The following is a 20,276-nucleotide window of genomic DNA, read 5'->3' as shown; positions in this document are numbered from 1 at the left end:
CGGTAACACAGCTGGAGGAGGAGATGAGGATGGTTCCAGAAGAAGGTCTAACAGAGGACTCTGTGACTGTGGTAGGAAGCCAACACGAGGTGGGGGACCTGGGAGCCCCAAAGTCACACCTGGGAGGCCCCGCTGCTCCATCAGTTCTTCAACTCTTCCAGGCATGGTCCCCACACCCGATTCAGAGCTCAGATTCAGACCACATTCCCAATAACTACTATAATTTTCCTGCTCCCAGGTTCCACGACCTCAGGGATGCCCAGGAAAGGCAAATCCATCTCTAAACAGGCAAGGCATGCTAATTCAACGTTCCCCTTCCTTCTCCCACAAAAGTCAGTAGTTCCTTTCTGGGAAACAGGGAGGAGTGGCGAGGTAAGAGAAGGTCCCCAGGACTGCAGCACAAACAAACAAACAAACAAACACTGGGCTTGGAGCCAGCCAGACCTGTTTTTGAATCCCGACCCCCTCAATCACCAGCAGTGTGGTCTTGGCAAACCACTTAAACTCTCTGAACCTCTTCCTCAACTGTAAAACAGGGATGATGGTACTGACGTTGAAACTGTTATAGGGAATACAAGAGATAATGAATGTGCAAGCGTTTGGTGCCAGGAAAGCACTCACTCTATCTAGAGGGGGAGAAGCAGGGACAAGAGTGAAAGGGGGAGGGGACGAGGGGCCCGGTGGGAAAGCCCCCTTCAGGGTTCCCCATGGCATTGGCCAGGTCACTTTATGAAAACACTGTATGGAGAGATAAATGAATTTTTAAAAGAAATCAAGGGTATAAAAACAAAATGAAAGACATCACCATTCATAAAATGCTTGGTAAGGGCCAGGGACTCCTGCTGAGTGCCTCCACATGAACAGTCTTTCATCAGTGACACACCTACCCTAGGATCGGAAGGAGATGACAAAGTGTGGAAGACAGACACAGGACAAAGTGCCTAAAGGAGGTCTGTCAGATAGGAGGGCAGTGTTCCTCTGCCTTCCCAGCTATCCTCACAGGCAGGCAGGAGAGGGGCCCAGAAGATGGAGTGGAGAGAATTTCAAGCATCTAACCCTTCCTCGCCTGTACCCTGTGGTCTCAATTCCTGGCTCTCATCACCCTGTGATATTTCCCTGGTAAGACTGAAGAGCAGCTGTGTGACCCTGGGCAAGTTCTTTACCTCTCTGTTTCTTCAATTGTAAAATATGGACAGCAATTCTCGGTTCCCAGAAAGGGAGTGTGGAAGGAATGAGATGATGTCAGTGGATGGAAGTGAAGCAGGGCTCACAATGAGCACTCAATAGCGAGCACATATATTGTGGATTCAAACAACTGAGGAACAGAAATACTCTTTAAAAAAAAAGAAATCACAGAAAGTTCCAAAAAGCAAAACTTGAAGGCACACGAATAAAATGATACATAGGCACACCCTGCTGTAGCCTCTATGCAAAGATAGGTTATAGAAGGGACTTGAGTGGCCGTGGATTTTGGTATCTGTGGGGATTCTGGAACCAATCCCCGAGGATACTGTGGGACAACTGTAATTACCACCATGCACCAGTGCTCCATAGGAAGGTCTGGGTCTCCACTGAGACTTGGATCCAAGTGACTATCTGCCTCCAAACAAAGGGCTAGGCAGCCCTTCTCTCAGCCCCACCTCCTAGTGCACCACTGCAGGGTATGGAGAAACCAACTTTTTCCCCAGACTTCTGGATACAGTTAAGGAAACTCACTCAGATCCTTTAACTCATCTCACCCTCATGTTCCCCGCTTTGCAGACAAGGAAACTGAGGTCCAGGGGCCCATGTCATTAGACTCCAGGTCTGTCTTGATTCATTCAGGAAGCTTTATTCTAGTTCATCCACAAAGGTTCTGGGAAGCCCAAACTTCCTCAGACCCAAGAGGGTATCAGCAGGAGTAGTAGCCCTTGCATCACCCACACAGGATCCCGTGCCTGCCATGTGTCTTAATGCTGCAGCCCCGGCTGCTCTGTGATTCAGCCTCTGTAGCCAGTGCGGGCCTGGCTGTTTGCCAACCGCTCCCTCCGCATCAAAAGGGGATGGAGTGGGCCCTTCGCCATCCTCTCTCCACCTTCACAACTCTGATCCCCCACATCCCATTGGCCCCTTACCCTGGGTGAGGCACCCTACCTTGTTGGTGAGGCCGGGGTCTCTTGGAGCACTGTCCTCCTCCTCGGAGCTTCCCTGCTCTTCATCCGATGTGAGGTCCTCCTTGGGGGCTGCGGCTGAGATGGGACAGACCTTGTAAGGTTCTGTGTAGGCACTGGGGTCAGAGCAGAGGAGAGAGAAGGTTAGAGCTCTGTGTCCAGCAAAGGCAAAGTGAATAGGCCAGGGGACCAATTAATGCTATAAGCCAATAACAAGTGCAATGTGTGCAGAGAGCTCTGTGCCCTCCATGGAGACCCAGAAGTGAGTAAGACGCAGACACAAACCTTCCTACCTGCCCCCATTCTAGTTATGCTGGCCTCCTTTTAGTTCCTTGACCATGCCAAACTCTGCCTCAGTGCTTTAGACATGGTGTCTCAGACAGAACCTTCTCCTGTTAGATACAAGGCAGGCTGTGATGCCAAAGGAAGGTAGAAATAATTACTATGAGGACAAGAGATATTCAATATGATTGATCTGGTGGTCTAGACTGGCTGATCAGACAGCAGGGTCAGTCCACAGGTGGCCATGTTCTCTGAGCCTAAGAAGAAATGCAAGGATGTGGTAGACAAAGTGTGGGATACACATGCCGGCCCCTAATCCCAGCTCTGCCATCAGCTAGGTCATGGACAAGACACATCTCAGGATATTAGTTTCTATTTAGTCTTCTTGGGGATAATCCCCATCTCACGTTCTTGGCAGATGCTATAAGGATCAATGCTTAGAAAGCATATACAGTTGACCCTTGAACAACACTGGGGTCTGGGGTACCAATCACCTACGCAGTCGAAAATCCGAGTATAACTTGAGTTGGCCCTCTGTACACATGGGTTTCCAACTGGATAGAAAGTACAGTTGACCCTTGAACAAATGTGTTTAAGTGTAGTACAAACCCGCGTTGTTCAAGGGTCAACTCTACAGGTATGATAACAATCTCATAGCTATACTGCTATGGCTACTATGTAGGCATGCCATTAATTAATTCATATATGCATACAATAAATATTTATTGATTGCCTGCTTTATGTCAAGCACAGAGCTAGACAACCAGTAAAACACAAGTGACTAAAGCAGATATGGTCGCTGTTCTCAAAAAGGGACAACTAATGTATGATCACAAATTGTGATAAGTAAAGGATGGGAAGGAGGTGCTTTCATAGAGAATAACAAAGTGGAACTAGATAGTTTAGATAGTTCAGGGAGGGCCTCTCTGAGTGTGAGACCAGGAGGAGAAGGAGCCAGCTTGGTGACAGCACGAGGACGTGTTCCAGGCAGGGAGAGCAGCTATGGAAAGGCACGGAGGCAGCAAAGCGCTTGGCATGTGACACAGACCGACCTGGAGAAGAATTCTCCCTTCTGGAATTCCAAGCCATCCCCACAGAGGCGGCTCTGGCCCCATAATATCCCCCTTGCCCTGATCCCTGTTCCTGGCCTCCCTCTCCACACAGCAGAGTAATTGTTCTACAGTAGAGATCGGGCCATACTCCTCTCCTGCTCAAAAATCTTCAATGGCTCCCTCCTCCCTTTGGCAATGTGGTCCCAGACTTCTCACAAAACTCCTCTTCATACTCAAAATCCAGGCATCTAGTCTTACTAACTTTTTATCACACACTTATTCCTGCCCTCTGGGAATGCCAGCATGAGATGCTGGAATGATGGAGGTATGAATGGGTGGATGGATGGATGGATGGATGGATGAATGGGAGGAGAGAAGGGAGCATCCACTTGCTGTATTGGATAGGCCTGACTCTAGCCCAGGAGCACTGCATCCACCTCAGGTCCTGGTTCAGGCAGGGGAGGCATGGCTAGGGCAGGGGACATCAGAAGAGGAGAAACTGAGCCTCAGGCGACATCTGAACTAGGGGCCCATCCTGGGGCTCCTTCTCAATTATTGTAGGAGACTGGATGCCTATCTCCACAACAATTTGAAGCCCAAGAAACAAGAGCAGGATGAGCATCCCCTAGTCCACATGGGGGCCATGAGGCCAGAGAGATCAAGGATAAGGTGGCCTGTGATGGTGGGGCCTGTTCCTGCCTAGGCGTCTGCTGACATAATGTATGTAATGGAGGGCACTTGTAACTGTGCCCTTGTGTGCAGAGGCCAAAACTGAGTCCTGACCCCGGCTGAGCCTTGACCCTGAACCCTAGGCTGAGCCAAGATCTACTTTACTATCCAACTGGCTACTCCACTGGTTAGACCTTTTTTTCTTTCTTTTCAAAAAATACTTTGTTTGCCTTTTTCTTTCAAACTATGAAAGCAAACAACATATTTTTGCAACAAGCTATATATATCACCAAGGTGTATAAAGGCATGAGAGAGCCCTCCAAGGACCTCCCTCACCTCCTTCACGGTCAGGGACCACCGGTTAGCCTAAACGTCAGGCACACTGTACTTGCTCAGCAAGCTCAGAACCACGTTCAGGAAAGTGACTGCATGGTTCACTGAGCCCTGGCTCTCCTCCCTCGAGAGCCACCTGCATCAATTTGCAACCATAGGTCCAGCAGACAGGGAGTGGACCCTGCTCTCCCCTTAAGAGGAATGGCTCCATTAGGCTCCATGACTTCCTGTGGAGGATTACCAGTCATGGTAAGAGATGGAGCAGTTACCTGTGTCCCTGAACCATTCCTCTTCATCAGGAGAAGAAGGTACATGCCAGGCCTTTCCTAGAATGTGTTGTAGAGAAGGAAAGGACTCCCAGTCAAGCTTCCCACAGGGTGCTGGTGTCACCATCCTCCCAAGCAGCAAGCCAGAAATCTGAGCATCTCCTTGCACAGCCAGCCGCTACTTAAGCATTAAAACCCCTTCCAGTTTTACTGTTAAATATCTCTCACCTCTGCTTGCATCTCTGTCCTAGCCTCTGTGGTCCAAGCCATCTGTTGCCTGGACAGACATCTGTAACAGCTGCTTTCCTGTTCTTTCCCGTCCCACCCTGGCTGCCCTCCAATCTGTTCTCCACCCGGTGGCCAGAGGGACCTTGTTAAACCCCATCTGATTGTGTCACCCTCTTGCTTAAGTTGTTCAGGGATATTCCAGTGCTGTTAGAATTCAAATCCAACAGCTCAGCCTGTCAGGCAAGGCTCTGCTCAACTTGGGACACGGGAAGGTGGGTGTCCTTGGGCCCTGATGCTTGCTGTGAAGTCTGCCCAACATCGGATGCTGCTGGGCATCAGAGAACTTGGGGGCTCTGTCTCAAACCAAGCACAGGGTTGTATTCCATGGAGCCCAGCTGAGCCCTGGGTGACACTGGGGAGAGAGCTCATGAAAGCCCCTCGCCCCCCGCCCCGGGGAGGGGGAGGCGCTGGATCAAGGTCACATGGCAAGTCCAGGCCAACACATGTTACCTCTGAAGAGGCCTCTCCTAATGCTCAATCCCACTTTATAGGCATGAAAACAGAGGCCCACTTGGGTTCCCTCAGAGTGCTGAGGAGTGTTGACGTCAGGTTGCAAGGGCAAAGCAGGTTTTGCTTTTTGTTATTTGTGCTGTTTTTTATTTTATTTCAAGAGGCAGTGGATTGCAGAGATGAGAGCTCACACTCCCATGTCAGACTGCGTTCAAATTCTGGCATGCCACTTATTGGCCATGTCTAACCTTTCCAAGCCTCAGCGGTGCCTAATTAATTGAACTGTTGGGGGATTAATGAGTTAAATCATGTAAAACAGCTCTCTTCATTACCAGCTCAGCCTTGGCTATTTTATTATTTTCCTACTGTTGTCTTAAAGTCAACTAATTTTTAACATGTGCTATTACTCTGGTCCCATCCTAAGTGATAATACCCATGAAGTCACACTGTGTGTTCTTCTAACACTTTAAAATAAAACATATAGCCCTAGCCGGTTTGGCTCAGTGGATAGAGCATCGGCCCACAGACTGAAGGTTCCTGAGTCTGAATCCGGTCAAGGGCATGTACCTCAGAGGCAGGTTCCCCTGTCCTGGTTGGGGTGTGTGCAGGAGGCAACCAATCAATGTGTCTCTCTCACATAGATGTTTCTCTCTGTTTCTCCCTCTCCTTCCCACTCTCTCTAAAAATCAATGGAAAAATATCTTCAGATGAGGATTAACAATAAAATAAAATCTCTATACATAAAACCCTAAGTGACTGGTCAACCGTTCGACCAGTCCACCATTTGACTGATCGCTATGATGTGCACTGACCACCAGGGGGAAGACACTCAATGCAGGAGATGCCCCCTGGTGGTCAGTGCGCTCCCACAGCGGGAGCGCCACTCAGCTGACCCGACAGGCACCAGACGTTGGGCTCATGGCTGGCGAGTACAGCTGCAGCAGTGCGAGCCTCTCCCGCCTCCTTGGCAGCGTTACGGAGTGGCGGCAGGTGCAGTGGACAGGATGAGTGGGCACTGGCTGCTCCCGCAGGGCTCGGGCTCCTCCCTGGCAGCCTGCCATTTCGCACACTACTACATCCCCCGAGGGGTCCCGGACTGCGAGTGGGTGCAGGCCAGGCTGAGGAACCCCACTGGTGCATGAATCCGTGCACCAGGCCTCTAGTAAACCATAGAGTTATTAATCTATAACATTTGACTCAAATGATCTTGCTCAGCATTGGAAATTCCCAGAAATAAACCCGGTGACCTCTGACCCACCAATCATCTGTCCTCAATCCAACCTCGGCTTTGGCTAGAAATGTGGCCCATGCTCTTTTAATTCTACTTCTTCTTGTAACTTCTGTTTTCTCAAAAGATCCCTAAAACAGAAGTCAGGAGGCAAAGGTTCAGGTGCTCTGATGATATTTCTGACTTTTTTTAATTTCACTGTGAACACAACAAATGAGGATAAATTGCCATTAAAAATGTGCTTTCACAACAGAAAAGAGCAAGTATCATCCAATGTCTTTGAAGACCCAATGAAAGTTATAGCGACAGACCTTATCTTGGGGAGAAATCAGTTAAATAAGCAAACCAAAACATTCTGATTTTAAGACCCCAAGTGTCTACAGATCTGCTCCTTCAGACCCTTGATAGTTGCTACCAGGCTGAGCTTTGAACCCAGGGAAAGAAAACAGCTCTGAGAAATGTTCCCTTGACACCTTCTGTCCAAACGCTCTGGCAGGCAGGCCCTGGCAGAACTTGTGTCTTGGGTGAGTAACCACTTCTTCCCGTGAGGAAACTGACTGGGAACCCTTACATACCACATCCATCTCCCCAGTCTGTCAACATACAACTCTGAGATGGATCCTTTGCACAGTATGGTCTAAGGAAGACTGCAAAACTTTGTATTTTTGGCTACCTGGTGCCTGTCTGTTTGGTTTCTCAATCATTAAAAAAAAAAAAAAAAGTATTAAGAGCCCTCCATGTTCCAGGCTCTGTCTTATAGGTACTAATGAAAAACAAATAGACAATGTTTTTGTTCTACAACCTCTCTAATTAAAATACCTATTATAATCATAACTAAGTGAGGTATTGTTCCTAGACAGCTTCTGTGCATCTACCAATACATTACACATAAGAAAGCCCTCTAACTCAACCACTGACCCATCTATATCCTCTTCCATCCACTCATCCACCCATCTGTCCATCCATCCAACTACCCATCCACTTAGCTATCTATCCAGCCATCCTTCCATCTACCCCCTTAGCCATCCAGCCATCCAATCATCCACCCTTCTACCCACCCATTCCTTCACTCACTTATTCAACAAATATAGATTAGCACCTACTTCAAGGAGCTAATACATGGAGGAATCAAAGGTGACTGAAGTACTCTCTCTGGCCTCAAAGAAAGTATAGGGCAAAGTACTGGTTAAGAGGGTGGAGTCAGAAGTCGGACTGCTTGGTTTGAATTCCAGCTCTACTTTAAGCAAGTTACTTAACCTTCCCATGCCTCAGTTTTCATTTTTTAATCTTTTAAAATCTCTACATCAGGAGTCATGAAAGATGCCAGGGAAACAGGCAAAAAAAGCCACATGGTCAGGGCTGTAAGTGTAGACACCAAGGGGCCTAAACTTTGGCATCAGAGAGAAGAGAGTCACTGTGTAACCTTAGGCGAGTCACCCAACCTCTCAGTTTCTTATCTGGAAAGTGGGGATGATTACGTAGGTTCGTTGTGGGATTAAAGGAGAACATGATAGAGACACTTCCTGGCATGTAGTAAGTCCTTTCTGGCCAACCCAGAAGAGCCTGCGCAAGGCCCAAGTTCTAAACCCCCAGACTGATCTCCAGGGAGCTGTGTCCTCCCTCTGGGTCAACTTGTGCTTTAAAGGGAACATAAATTAAAGCTGCACAGAGCTCATTACCTTAAATGACCCTTCAAATGAGCACAGTCCTTTCCAGCAGGCTAGAGTCATAAAAGGACATGTGCATCCATGTGGGGAGACCAGCACTTTGTAACCCGGCCCAGGGCTATCCAACTCTGCCCATTAAATCCTGTCCTATGATACTTGCTGGGAGTCATAACCCCCAGCACAGCCAAAAGGGCCTAATAACTCATAAAAAAAAAGGGAACACTTCCCCCACTAGGGATCTCTCAGCAGGCGCTTTGGCCCCAAAGTCTGTCCTTGCTGGTGCTATAACACGTGTGGAGGAGGCCAGATTGCAGATGCAACATCCTTTGGCTCCTCCAAGATAGACTAGGACCTTTCTAAAGCTTGCCAGCTCGGTGGGGAGGGGCAGGAGCTTCAGGGATGGGAGCTGGAAAGTTTGAGATGGAGACGACAGGATGACGGATTTGGCGAACATGACTACCCTAATTAGCAGAGCGGCTGGAAGAGTTTGGAAGTGGACGGAGGGGAGGGCGAGGTGCACAATCAGGGATTTCCACATCTTCAGACATTCAGTCCCGTCTCTTGCCTACTTCCCATACCACTGTCAGAGTTCACTCAAATGATCCCTCTAGGCCTTCCCCAGCTGGCACCTTCTGCTCTGATACTTCCTTGTCACTCAAAACTGACCCCTCCCATGCTTCCCTTTCTCAAAGGGACACTGGGATTTTCACAGCTAGAGCTATCTGCAGTGTAACTGGGAACCGTCAATCTGATACAGTGGAAAGAGCTGAAGAGGAGAGGGGTCCAAGACTGGGAGTCCTGGATTCATCTCTAACCTACTGCATGATCTGGGCTATAGGACCATCCTGTTGGGTCTCAGTTTGCACATCTGTGAAATAGAGGGAGAGAAACAAAACGCTTCAGTTTTCATTTTTTCATTTTTTTAAATCTGTAAATCAGGAGTCATGAAAGATGTCAGGGAAATAGGCACAAGAGCCATGTGGTCAGCGCTGTAAGTTTAGAGACCAAAGGGCCTAAACCTACACATGTGAAACTGTGTGCTGAGGCCAGGCTGCGTGCCTCCCACAGCATGGAGGCCAGGCTCTGAGAGCAGCTGCCCGTCTGGAGCCTCCTCACGTCTAGAGTGAGGCTCTGCTCCATTCCCTGTTAGAGGGAATGCAATCCGCACCCAGGGTCAGCCAAGGGATAGTGCTCGTAATGGTTCCCAGAAACAGGACTGAAGGAGAGGCTTTTTAAAAAATTTGGTTTCCATTTTTCACTAAGTAAAAACAGAAGTATATCCTTGCTCTCTGACCTGTGACATCTCCACCCTTCCTCTTAAAACACAGTGTCAATGGTTTTATAGGGATTTGTTTTCTGTTATAACATTTTCATTGAGTTATAACTCACATATTATAAAATTTACCCCGCTAAAATGTACAATTCCGTGCTTTTCAGTATATTCACAGAGTTATGCAACCATCTTCAATCACCATCTAATTCTAGAACATTTTCATCAACCTAGAAAGAAACCCCATACCCTTTAGCAGTCAATCATACTCTTCCCTCCCCCGATGCCTGGCAACCACTAATCTTTCTGTCTCTATGGATTTGCCTATTCTGCACATTTCATATCAGTGAAATCAGACAACATATGACATTTTGTATCTAGCTTTTTTCACTTAGCATAATTATTTCAAGACTCACCCATGTCCTACGACTTCATTCCTTTTTATGGCTGAATAATATTCCACTGCGACCACAGAAAAGACTAAGGATAAAGGGCACAAGTGTTGGAACTCCATCTTCTGAGGTCAGGACCCGGATCTGCCACTTGTCAGCCCAATGACCCTAGGTCACTTGCTTAACCTCCCTGCCTCGGTTTCCTCATCTGTAAAATGGAGCTGGTAACAGTAATTACCTTTTCAGGGTTTATGAGATGATGTGCATGAACGAGGTAGCTGGTCTGCTCAGCACAGTGCCTAGCAGTTCCATTTGCTACAATCAGTTTGAGCTAATGGCAAGGGCTGAATTAATCAGGCACAGCTCCTCAAGGTCTTACAGACTGTTCTAGGCCCACCTCTGACACCAACTTGCTGTGTGACACTGGGTGGACCCCGTCCTCTCTCTGGGCCTCAGTTTCCTCATCTGCAAGATGGTCTCCATGGTTGTTGATCCTGAGCACCCAGCCCAAAACACGAGGAAACTGAAACACATCTTCCTCCTGTTGTCTCTGCTCTGGGATTCAGGCCACAGGGGAGGCGGGAGGGGCCAGGAGCCACTGCTGCTACCTGGAGCAGCCGGAGAGGATGCAATGGCTGAAGGGCACTATAATTCCATAACCACACACCACATCTGAAGCTGCCAGGAACTACGAGAGGGGTAGTTTGTGGTTTCTGTGTGTGGTATCTGAAAAAAAGTCACCCTGTCCCACCTCTCCCTTCCACGTGGACACATCTATCCAATAATAACAGCAATAGCAGCAGCAGCAGCAGCAGCAGCAAGAATAGAAGCAGAAGCCAGAGATTTTAGGGGGTTTCCTATGTGCCAGATGCCTTATGAATTCTCTCCAACCACTGTATTCTGTAGGTAGCAACATGCCCATTTTATAGATGGAGAAACAGGTGCCAGCAGGTACGTGTAGAGCCAGGGTCTGAACACTGGGAATCTGGTTTCAGAGCCTGTCCAACAGAACCTACTCTATGCTGCTTCTAGCAGCAACAGCAGCTAATCTTTATCGAACACTGAGTTGAGTGCATCTTATGGATTATCCCATTTGATCCTCTCCACCACGTAATAAGGCAAGCACCATTATCATCCCCATTTTTCATCTAGGTAAACTGAGGTTCTGTGGCGTTAAACAGCTTGCCCAAGGTCCACTCTGCTATTCCCCTTCCATCAGCTTCTCCCAGACAGAACCATAAGCAGATGACTTATAGCTGGACCTACTCCTTAGACACATTCATGCCCCTGGTTCACTGCTGCCTTCCCTGTGCTGGGAGACAGACATGCACATGTGCCTAAGGTGCCAGGACACAGAAGTGTCCACAGTGCAACTGGCACAGGAGGGCAGGAGGGTGGAGGCCTTTCTCACATGCATGCCCACATGAGTCACATGTGGCCAGAGTGGAATGCTTAGATCAGAACATAGGAAATAAATCACTCAGAGCCAGACAGAGACAAACACACTAGGGCTCAGATCCAGAAGGAAAGGTGATGAAGCAAGGACAACACACTTTAACCCAGACACGCAATAACACACATGCACTCTCGTCATATGGTTGATCTTATGGTCTTGTTGAACTTCACCCACTTCCTCTGCCTCAAATGGGAAACAAGCATTTTCAGAAAAATGCTTCCCTTTGGCAAAGGCCCTTAAGATCCTATAAATCCACCTTGCTTCTCCAGGGCAGGGGCTGCAGCCGAGAACAGATGCCTGGGACGTCTGCTGACCTGACACCCTCACACCAGCCAGGGCCCCAATGCCCTTGCTGATGGATTCTCCTCTCCGGACCCAGTGCCAACCTCACCTCCTACTCCAGGAAGCCTTCTCTGACTACTAAGGCAGGTCTACCAGGAAGACAGTAAGGTGTAAGCTTCATACCTGCATGGGTCTCTTTTAAGGCTCTACAAATTATTTTATATTCTTAATTGCATAATCTTTTTCTTAAAGAGAACCCTTTCCCCCAAGTCGGGTAAACTTCAGAATCTGCCCCTGCCCAGCCACACCTACTTGCACAGGCACCGTACATGTCCCAGTACTCACAAACACCCCTCATCTTAGCTTTTGACAAGATTTGTCTTCCTCACCAAACTTGAGCTCCTTCCTGCCAGTCCACCATGTTAAACTCTGCACTTAGCAGGTGCTCACTTAATACCTCCTGGTTTTAACTGACACATGGGGAAGCACCTCTAGCCAGGTCCCTGTGTACATCCGTGAACAGACACAGATTGAAATGTACCAAAATCAGCTCTGCCCTACGTGGTGCTGGGGGTACAGTGGTGAAGGAGATACCCCTTATCTGCCCCTAGGGCACACGCATGGCCTAGTGGGGATGCACACAGGCAGGCAGATAGGAGATGAGTGCTTTGAGAAAAGGGATCCTCAGTCTGTGTGTTGTAGGGGAGGGAACACAGGAGGGTTCTAGCCTAGGGTGAGATCTAAGCTGAGTTTGAAGGTTGAGTGGGAGACAAAAAAAAGAGTGGCAGGGGAGAACATTCCAGGGAAGTTTACACAAAGGCACAGAGAGGAGAAATGCCGGGGCGGGGGTATGGGGAGCCACAGTCATCCACTATGAGGTAAGGAGGTTTGGGAGAAGAGGCTGATGAGGCAGTCGGGGCCTCCAATGCAGGGCCAAGGCACCTGGACCGTGTATCTCAGGAGTACTGGGGAGCACTGAAGGGTTCTAGCCAGGAGAAGGACCAGACCAGTTGTGCTCCCTGGCGAATTCATCCTGGCCACCTGTGAACCGCAAAGGGCGGGAGACACCCTGGAGGCTGGAGACCACAGGAGGCTGGCTAGAGTCTGGGGAGCCGGTGGCAAGCCTGTGGGATGAAGACGAAGGTGCAGGACATAACCAACTAGTACCCTCATTTCACACATGAGAACACTGAGGCTCTGAGAAGCTCAGGGATTTGCTCAGGGTGACCCAGCTAGCAAGGGGCAGTCCTAAGACTTAAATAAATTCAGGTCCTCTGTTCCCAAATATAACCCTTGCTTCCTCAAGGGTGATTTCGAGCATGTAAAAGCAATGACGACAATGCCTGACACCTGGCGTGGACTCAATGAAGTTAGTTTCCTTTCCAGTTTTTATTCAGGCTTTAAAACAAACAAACAAACAAAAACCTTACTTCCAGTATAATCAACATAGGACCCATTTTTCCCCCCCAAAATTTCAATTTTCACACTCTTCTTAAGGGACATTTCTATGAGGCCAACCTGTACTGCCGGGTTACAGGGCTGAATGGGACTGGCCTGTTCCTTTCCCATCTTGTCCTCACCGCTGGGCTGTGGGCTCCACAAGGGCAGTGAGCTTTGCTGTGCGTTTATTAGGGCTGAGACAAGTCACCCATTTAACAGGTTGGGAAATTGAGGTCCAGAGCCAGAAGGAATAGAAGTAGATCTATCTATCACTCAGCTCAACACTCTTTCCACTGCTCCCAGGAGCCTCCCATGGGAGGAGGGGGTTTTAGAGGCCTATAGGACTAGGCAGTCTAGGGGGAGGTCGGGAGGGGAGGGATTGGGGTGCTGGGAAGTGAGACCTTTCCCTTCAACAACAACAAAAAGCCTCATTCTTGAGGTGAGAAGAGGGGCACCTTCCCTCAGCCCCACCAATGCCCAGACACATCTTCAGGGCTCCTGGAGGCAGGCTGCCCCTCCTCCGCCCACCTCCTAGGCCTTGTCTTGCATTTCCTGTAAACATGGACACTTCCTCCATGGGGAGAGCCTGGCAGTGCTGGGGCCACACCCAGCCGCCCTGCGAGTCTAACACACAATGGCTGGCTGGGGCTCCAGCTGGCCACTCCACACCCCAGACATTCCCTGGGACACAGAGAAATGCCACCCTTGCTAGAGCTGGACAGTTTAATGCTCCCATGACAAAAGTAGGCAAAGTAAGGCTGGGGGGTGCAGGCGATGGAGGAAAGAGATTTGCCCCAGCCTACACGGCAAGTCTGCAGCAAAATGTGGGGTCATGTCCCCTCACCTCTGTACCCCAGCACCTTCTACGTGAACTGCCACGAGTCCTTGAGTGAGAATGCTGATTAGGAGCACGGAATCTGGAGCCTGCCCACCTGTTTCCAAACCTGGTTCTCTGCCACTTCCCAGCTAGTCAACCTGGGGTGAGTTTTCTCTGCCTCAGTTTGCTCATCTGTGAGGTGAGGAGAATAATAGTACCTATTCTCATTGTTGTTGTTTTTTGTGAGGATTTAGTGAGTTGACATATAAAAAGCATCTAGAACAGTGACTCTAACATAGTAGCTATGTTGTTGCTGTTTTAAATGTTTACTGAAAGCTCCATCCAGGGCAGACCCAGGTCTCCAGACTACAGCCCACTAAGGATACATTTTGGGGTTGGATTTTCAACCTCAAAATAGTTGAGAGTTAGAAGGGCTGTTCTGGGAATCAGGAAATTCCTGTTCTTCTAATCACCCTGTGGCCTTGGGCAAAACCATTCCTTCCATGTCTCAGTTTCCTCATCTATAAAATGGCGATGAAAATCCCTGCTCTGCCTACCCACCTCACAGGTTGTTGGGAGGTCGAGGGGGACAGTGGGCAGGAAAGCAAACGGACACATTAGATCAGGGATCAGCAAACTCATTAGTTAACAGAGCCAAATATCAACAGTACAAGGATTGAAATTTCTTTGGAGAGCCAAATTTTTTAAACTTAAACTCTTCTAACGCCACTTCTTCAAAATAGACTCGCCCAGGCCGTGGTATTTTGTGGAAGAGCCACACTCAAGGGGCCAAAGAGCCGCATGTGGCTCGCGAGCCGCAGTTTGCCGACCACGGTGTTCGATGTTTAAAATAGAGGACAGCATTCCCAAACAAATCATCACAAAAATCTCATTCTTAAAGTCTTTCGTGGCATAGTGTTAAGATTATGGCTACCCCAAGGGCGTCCTGTGTACCAAGACCTGGCCAAGACCCTACCTGCACGGTCTCATTTACTCCTCACACAGGACAAATGGGGTATTATCAGCCCATGTCCCAGATGACAGAACTGAGGCTTGTGAAGTGGTGGAGTCAGGACCAGAACTGATCTCTGACTCCAAAGAAATTACATATGCTGACTCTAGGGGAGTGATTCTCTAAGTTTAGTCTCCTTTGATTTTTCCCAAAACCTTCGGCTGGAAGAACTGCACAGCACTTGACAGTCTACAAAACTCCCACATATTTCATCTCAGTTGATTCTCCCTACAAACCTGTAAGGTAGGCATCATTACTTCCAACTAAGAGGAGAAACTGAGGCCCAGAGAGGCTGAGCGACCTGACCCTGAATGGTGGTTCCCGACTCCCCAGACCCAGTGCAAGGGGCATGTCAGGTGACTCCCCGCCATGGGCCTGGGTGCCGTGTGAGTAGTTTTTGGGGCCTGTGGCCCAGTATCTGGAAGTGTTTATGAGCTAAGCAACTAAGCCTGCCTTTTTTTTTTTTTTTGTAATTGCTTTGAAATATGGGTTCTGAGAGTTTGGCTGCAACACCATCTGGCACAGCCTGCTCCCCACACACCCAGGACAGAGACTACAACAATGGAAGGCTGGGAAAACCACCCATCGCATAGGCCATCCTGGCTTGGGACGAAAGAAAAGTGCTGGAAATGAGGCAATGAGCTGGAAAACAGAACTGAGAGGTCAGCACGGCACCCTCTTCCCTCAGCCCCATCCTCACGAATCCCATCTTTCAGCTCCCCTGTGGAGGACAGGATCCCTTGAGCCCCCAAACTGGCTGAAACATTTTCTTCTACATGAAGATCAGACTGTGTACCCAGGTTCAATGAAAACAGGGTCTGGGGTGTGGCCTCAGAATCTGCGTTTATAACAAAACCCCAAGTTAGGGATTCAAGGAGAAAAGTCTTATGTGAAGCAAGTTGGAAGTCTCATCAACTAGGGAAGAGTTTTCATAGGAGCAAGTTGCCTTTACCTAAATAAACAGGGTTTGGTGGGCATGGGTTCTCACCTCTGCATCTACACCCAGCTCCAAATCCAGCCTGCAAGCAGCCAGACTCCTCATCTCTTCGCCCTTTCTCTCTACCTATGGGGCCCCTGGCCCCCAACTTTAGTCTTAGCCCTTCCAGATTTGGGGATTCATTTTCTCACTAGTCAGGGAGGAACTGGGGACCTTCATGGAGTGCCGCAGGATCCTATGATAAAGTGTATTAAGGTGGTGTACAAATGGGAAAGCCTATAAAACAGCATACTGGGGTGATCTCCACTCCAGAGCTCACCTCAACTATGCTGCTTCTGATACAAAGCCCACTTTGTAACCCTGCTCGAGCGTCTGGGTCCCTGTCTGGATAAACTCTCTCACATCCCAGCCTCAGTAAGTGGAGTCCTGCTGTCTTCATCCTGCCTGCACCACCGCTCCCAGACTCCCTTATCTGAGAAACTTTTGAAACCTCTCAGAGCGTTTCTGAGAAGAGGAACTAATAGATACAACGGCAAGGATGCCACAGCCTTGCATGAGGAGCTGAGAACTCCGTCCCTGAAGTCACTCAAGCACTGGCTTGGTGAGAACTGAAGCATTCTGTGAGAGATGGGATACCCCCTTCTCAAAAGTCTCTTCCAATCCCGAAGTGACTAACAGCATAGTTTTCACTCAAACTTCCCAGAGTAGATTAAATTACGGGTGGACGAGGCTAGTATGTTGAGGATGACTTCAGAATGCAACTGGATGAAGCCTTTCTTGCAGGTGAATCCCCATCTGCCTTCAGAACCCTTACTAGGGGTCGGGGCATCAGGAATATTTTGTTGACATGTACTAGTGACAGAAAAGGAAAAATAAAATAAAACAAATGAAAACCTAGTAGCTCTCTATATATCTTCTGAGTGAGCTAAGGCAGATTTTCTGTTAACTCTTAAACACCTGTTCTTCCCAGCTGCTCTAAAACCCAGGGGTGGGGACCTCTTTGCACACCTTAGAGGATAACCAGACACCCATCATGGACTTTTACAACTGACCAGACTGACAGTATTGGGTTACTAGGGGAGATGAGAGAAAGACTTTCCAGCAAGGAAAAATAGCACAAACAATGGCATGGCGAGACAACAGGGTTTTATGCATTCTATTTTGGAAAAAGTGGAGTTTCCTTTTTATTCAAGCACAACACTAATTTAGTTTTCCCAACAAGGGATTATTAGCTCCATTTCACAGATTTAAAAACTGAGGCACAGAGACATAAAACGACTAGACCCAAATCACAGAGCTGTTAAACTATGATGCCAGGGTTTTAAACCAAGTCTGACTGAAAAGCAAGCTGCTCAGGCACTGCCAACTACACTTACCTGTGCAGGCTGGCTGTCTTTGAAGAAACCCTTTCTCCTATCCCTTCCTTTACATGAACACAGAAATGTCAGCCAGGTCCCAAAGCTGCCTTCCCCCTGGAATGGACCTGAGGGAGAGGTGACTTCTCCACAAAGCTGGTTAAGGAGAAGCCACATGGTTAGGGGAGTGTTTCTCGAAGGGTGAATTGGGGTTATCTGGAGGATTTGTTACAAATTCAGATTCCTAGGCCACACCCCCAGACCTTGTGGATCAGAAACTCTGGGTGCAAAACTTAGAAATCTGCATTTTAATAGGTGTTGGGGTTTTTTTGTTGTTGTTGTTGTTTTTAGGCTTATTAAGATGTAAGAACTGCTGTACCTGAAAGGATCAGGAGAATCAGGTTCAAATCCAAGCTCCCCTAGTGTGCAATACTAGGTAAGCCACTTCTCTTTTCTGAGCCTCAGTTCCACTACCTGTCAGGTGGGAATTCCAAAGAGTTGCTGTGAGGATCAAAAGAAGTTGGAAAAGCTCTCTAGATACCAAGACTCCTACATTCTCTCCAGCCTAGTTCTTTGTCCATGAAAAATGCTCCCTGAAGGGGAGGGGCTGGCCGGGACCTTCTCAATAGCAGAGGTGGGGGAGAAGAGCAGGGTGAACCTGGCATATTACCCCCTCAGGACTGGTGAGTCTCATGGCATCCAGATGGTGCTCTGCATGCAATGCCTGCTGTGGAACCCTGGGGCGGGAGGGCTGTCTGCAGTCGGGTCTGACGCAGTGTCAGTCCCCAAGAGAGCATCTCGGGAGGGAAGGGGGAGCCCAGGCCAAGATTTCAAGGCTAAAAGGAAAAGACCACAGCAGAGGACATCTGGCACAGCACATCAGCCTCCTTCTCCTCTCAAGCTCAAATCCCACTTTTAACACATGTGCAGGGCACTCTCCAAGCTGCACAGACCCCAAGGGCTCCTAGGCTGTCAAGCACACTGTGATGCTGTTCGGTATTTACAGAGACCCTGCTGTGTGCCAGGTATTGTGCTAAGTTCAGGATGGGGACCCTTCCTTTCATGGAGAGCCAGAAACTGAAAAGGAAAAAAATAAATCAAGCAAAACGTCAAACATGAGAAAAAGGCAACTCAATTTAGATTCCCTTTTCCTTGAAGGAATATCAAGTATTCAACTCCCAGGATTTTAAAATTAAGGACAAGAAACGTAAGACTTCATTTGATAAATATAACAACTCTTAAAAATATAGTGATTGTTTTCTATTTTCATAGTGGGGAGGAAGCACGGCACAGAGGTCTCCCCGGGCCAATCCGTCTTGGACGAGATAATACCATGGACAACGGACCAGTGTTTGACACCCACCCTCCTGTCCAACTATCTACCCGTCTCTCTGTCCACTCACCACTTACCCATCTTCATGTCCAAACACAAAACTGAACACGCAAAACTCCTGCCAGACACCGGAGAGGCAGGAGTTTGGGGTCTACAGGGAGCTAACTCAGTAACAGGCACATAGCCACAAAACGGAAAGGCAATAGAAAGGCCCTGGAGTCACAAGAGAAGGAAAGAAAACTGTTGGGAAAATTCAGATGACACTGGAGGTGCCATTAATTTCAGAAGCTACAACAAAGGCTTCATGGAGAAGGTGGTACGTAAAACAGACCAAACTGCACCCTGGGGAAGAATGTGAAGCTGCAGAAGGCGTGACAGAGCAGCTGGGCACAAAGCAGAGTTTGGGCAGAGGCTCAGGAGGGGTAAGAGGACAGGATGGAATTCTGACTGAGGGATGGAGAGGGGAGCACAGAGATTTTGGGAGAAATGGGTGTCAACAAGCATGCAAGGCCTTGAGGTTAGGCTCTGGGCCCCGCTGGGAAGAGTGGAGCTGAGGAGAGGGAGCGGGCCTCACAAACTTCACAGCCAGATGGGGCCTGTGTGACCTGCTATATGCGGCTCTGGTGACGGGGAGAGGGCCGCTCTTAGAAGTGCCTGGTCCCCCCGGGAAAGCTGTTCCCAGCCCCCAGGTGGCACGGCTGGTCTCACAGTACAGCAGGAAGGCTGTCTGAAATCTCAGGGTCAGGTTGCTGGAGAAGCCCCCCACCCCTGCATTTTGTGGGGAAAAGGTGGAGGGACCTGATTTGAGGACAACTTGGCGTTTCTTCAGGGGAATGCGCAGTTATATTTTCCTGGGTTCCAGAAAACTGCAGTGACCCAAGATGTAATGCCTTTTCAAGAACAAAAACAACACTGACTTAACTGTCAGGCCAAGGGCTGCACTAAGCAGAAATGAAGCCAAACACCCTGGTTTTAGCAACTGCCTGAGTCTTCTTTGGGGGAAAAGGACGGCAGGAAGCCAGGGTCTGAGACCCTGGACACTGCAGGAAGCAGGTGGGAGAGGGCTGGTCCCCTCAAGCATACCGGTAAGGTCAGCCCCGCCTGGTGCCTGGTGACGGCACTGATCAATGGGAGACTGATCACTCCCTGCCTGTGTCCTTTCTAGATAAGCGAGAAAGGACAATTGTCAGTTATACCCATGCCCTTTGGTGTCTGACTTTTCCTATATCTTTCCTAAAATCTTATCCTACAAAATCTGTCTTCTCCTTAACTAAGCCTATTCATCTTCTTCCTCCCTCCACTAATCCTTTTTGTGTCTCAGAATCTTGAATTATTCACACGGACTCATATCTGCTCGTCAGCCCTCCATAATTTGATACCGACCAGTTGCAGAGCCGCATTTAACCCAGCGGGCCCCGGCAGCAGCGTTCTGCAAATGCATGCACGCCGGCCTCGCCCCCACGTGGAGGCAACCATTCATCCTGCACTTTACCATTATAACCCCCACTGCCTCCACTTTTATGAACAGTCTTCACAATCATTCCTCACTGCCCCTTGATGGTGCCACCGCTCCCGTCTTAGATGGGACTAAGGCCCA

General features: G+C 48.8%; 1 protein-coding gene across 1 annotated transcript in view; it reads right to left on the bottom strand.

Moving 5' to 3' along the window:
* Positions 1-20,276, bottom strand: part of FGD5 (FYVE, RhoGEF and PH domain containing 5) — a 105,341-nt gene that overhangs the window by 64,261 nt on the left and 20,804 nt on the right. The window contains exon 2 of the mRNA XM_008152393.3: positions 2,134-2,266. Coding sequence (XP_008150615.3) covers positions 2,134-2,266 — 133 coding nt within the window. The remainder of the gene's footprint in view (positions 1-2,133; positions 2,267-20,276) is intronic.

The sequence above is a fragment of the Eptesicus fuscus genome, chromosome 18 (genome assembly GCF_027574615.1).
Source record: "Eptesicus fuscus isolate TK198812 chromosome 18, DD_ASM_mEF_20220401, whole genome shotgun sequence".
NCBI lineage: Eukaryota > Metazoa > Chordata > Mammalia > Chiroptera > Vespertilionidae > Eptesicus > Eptesicus fuscus.
This window is presented reverse-complemented; position numbering and strand designations above follow the sequence as displayed.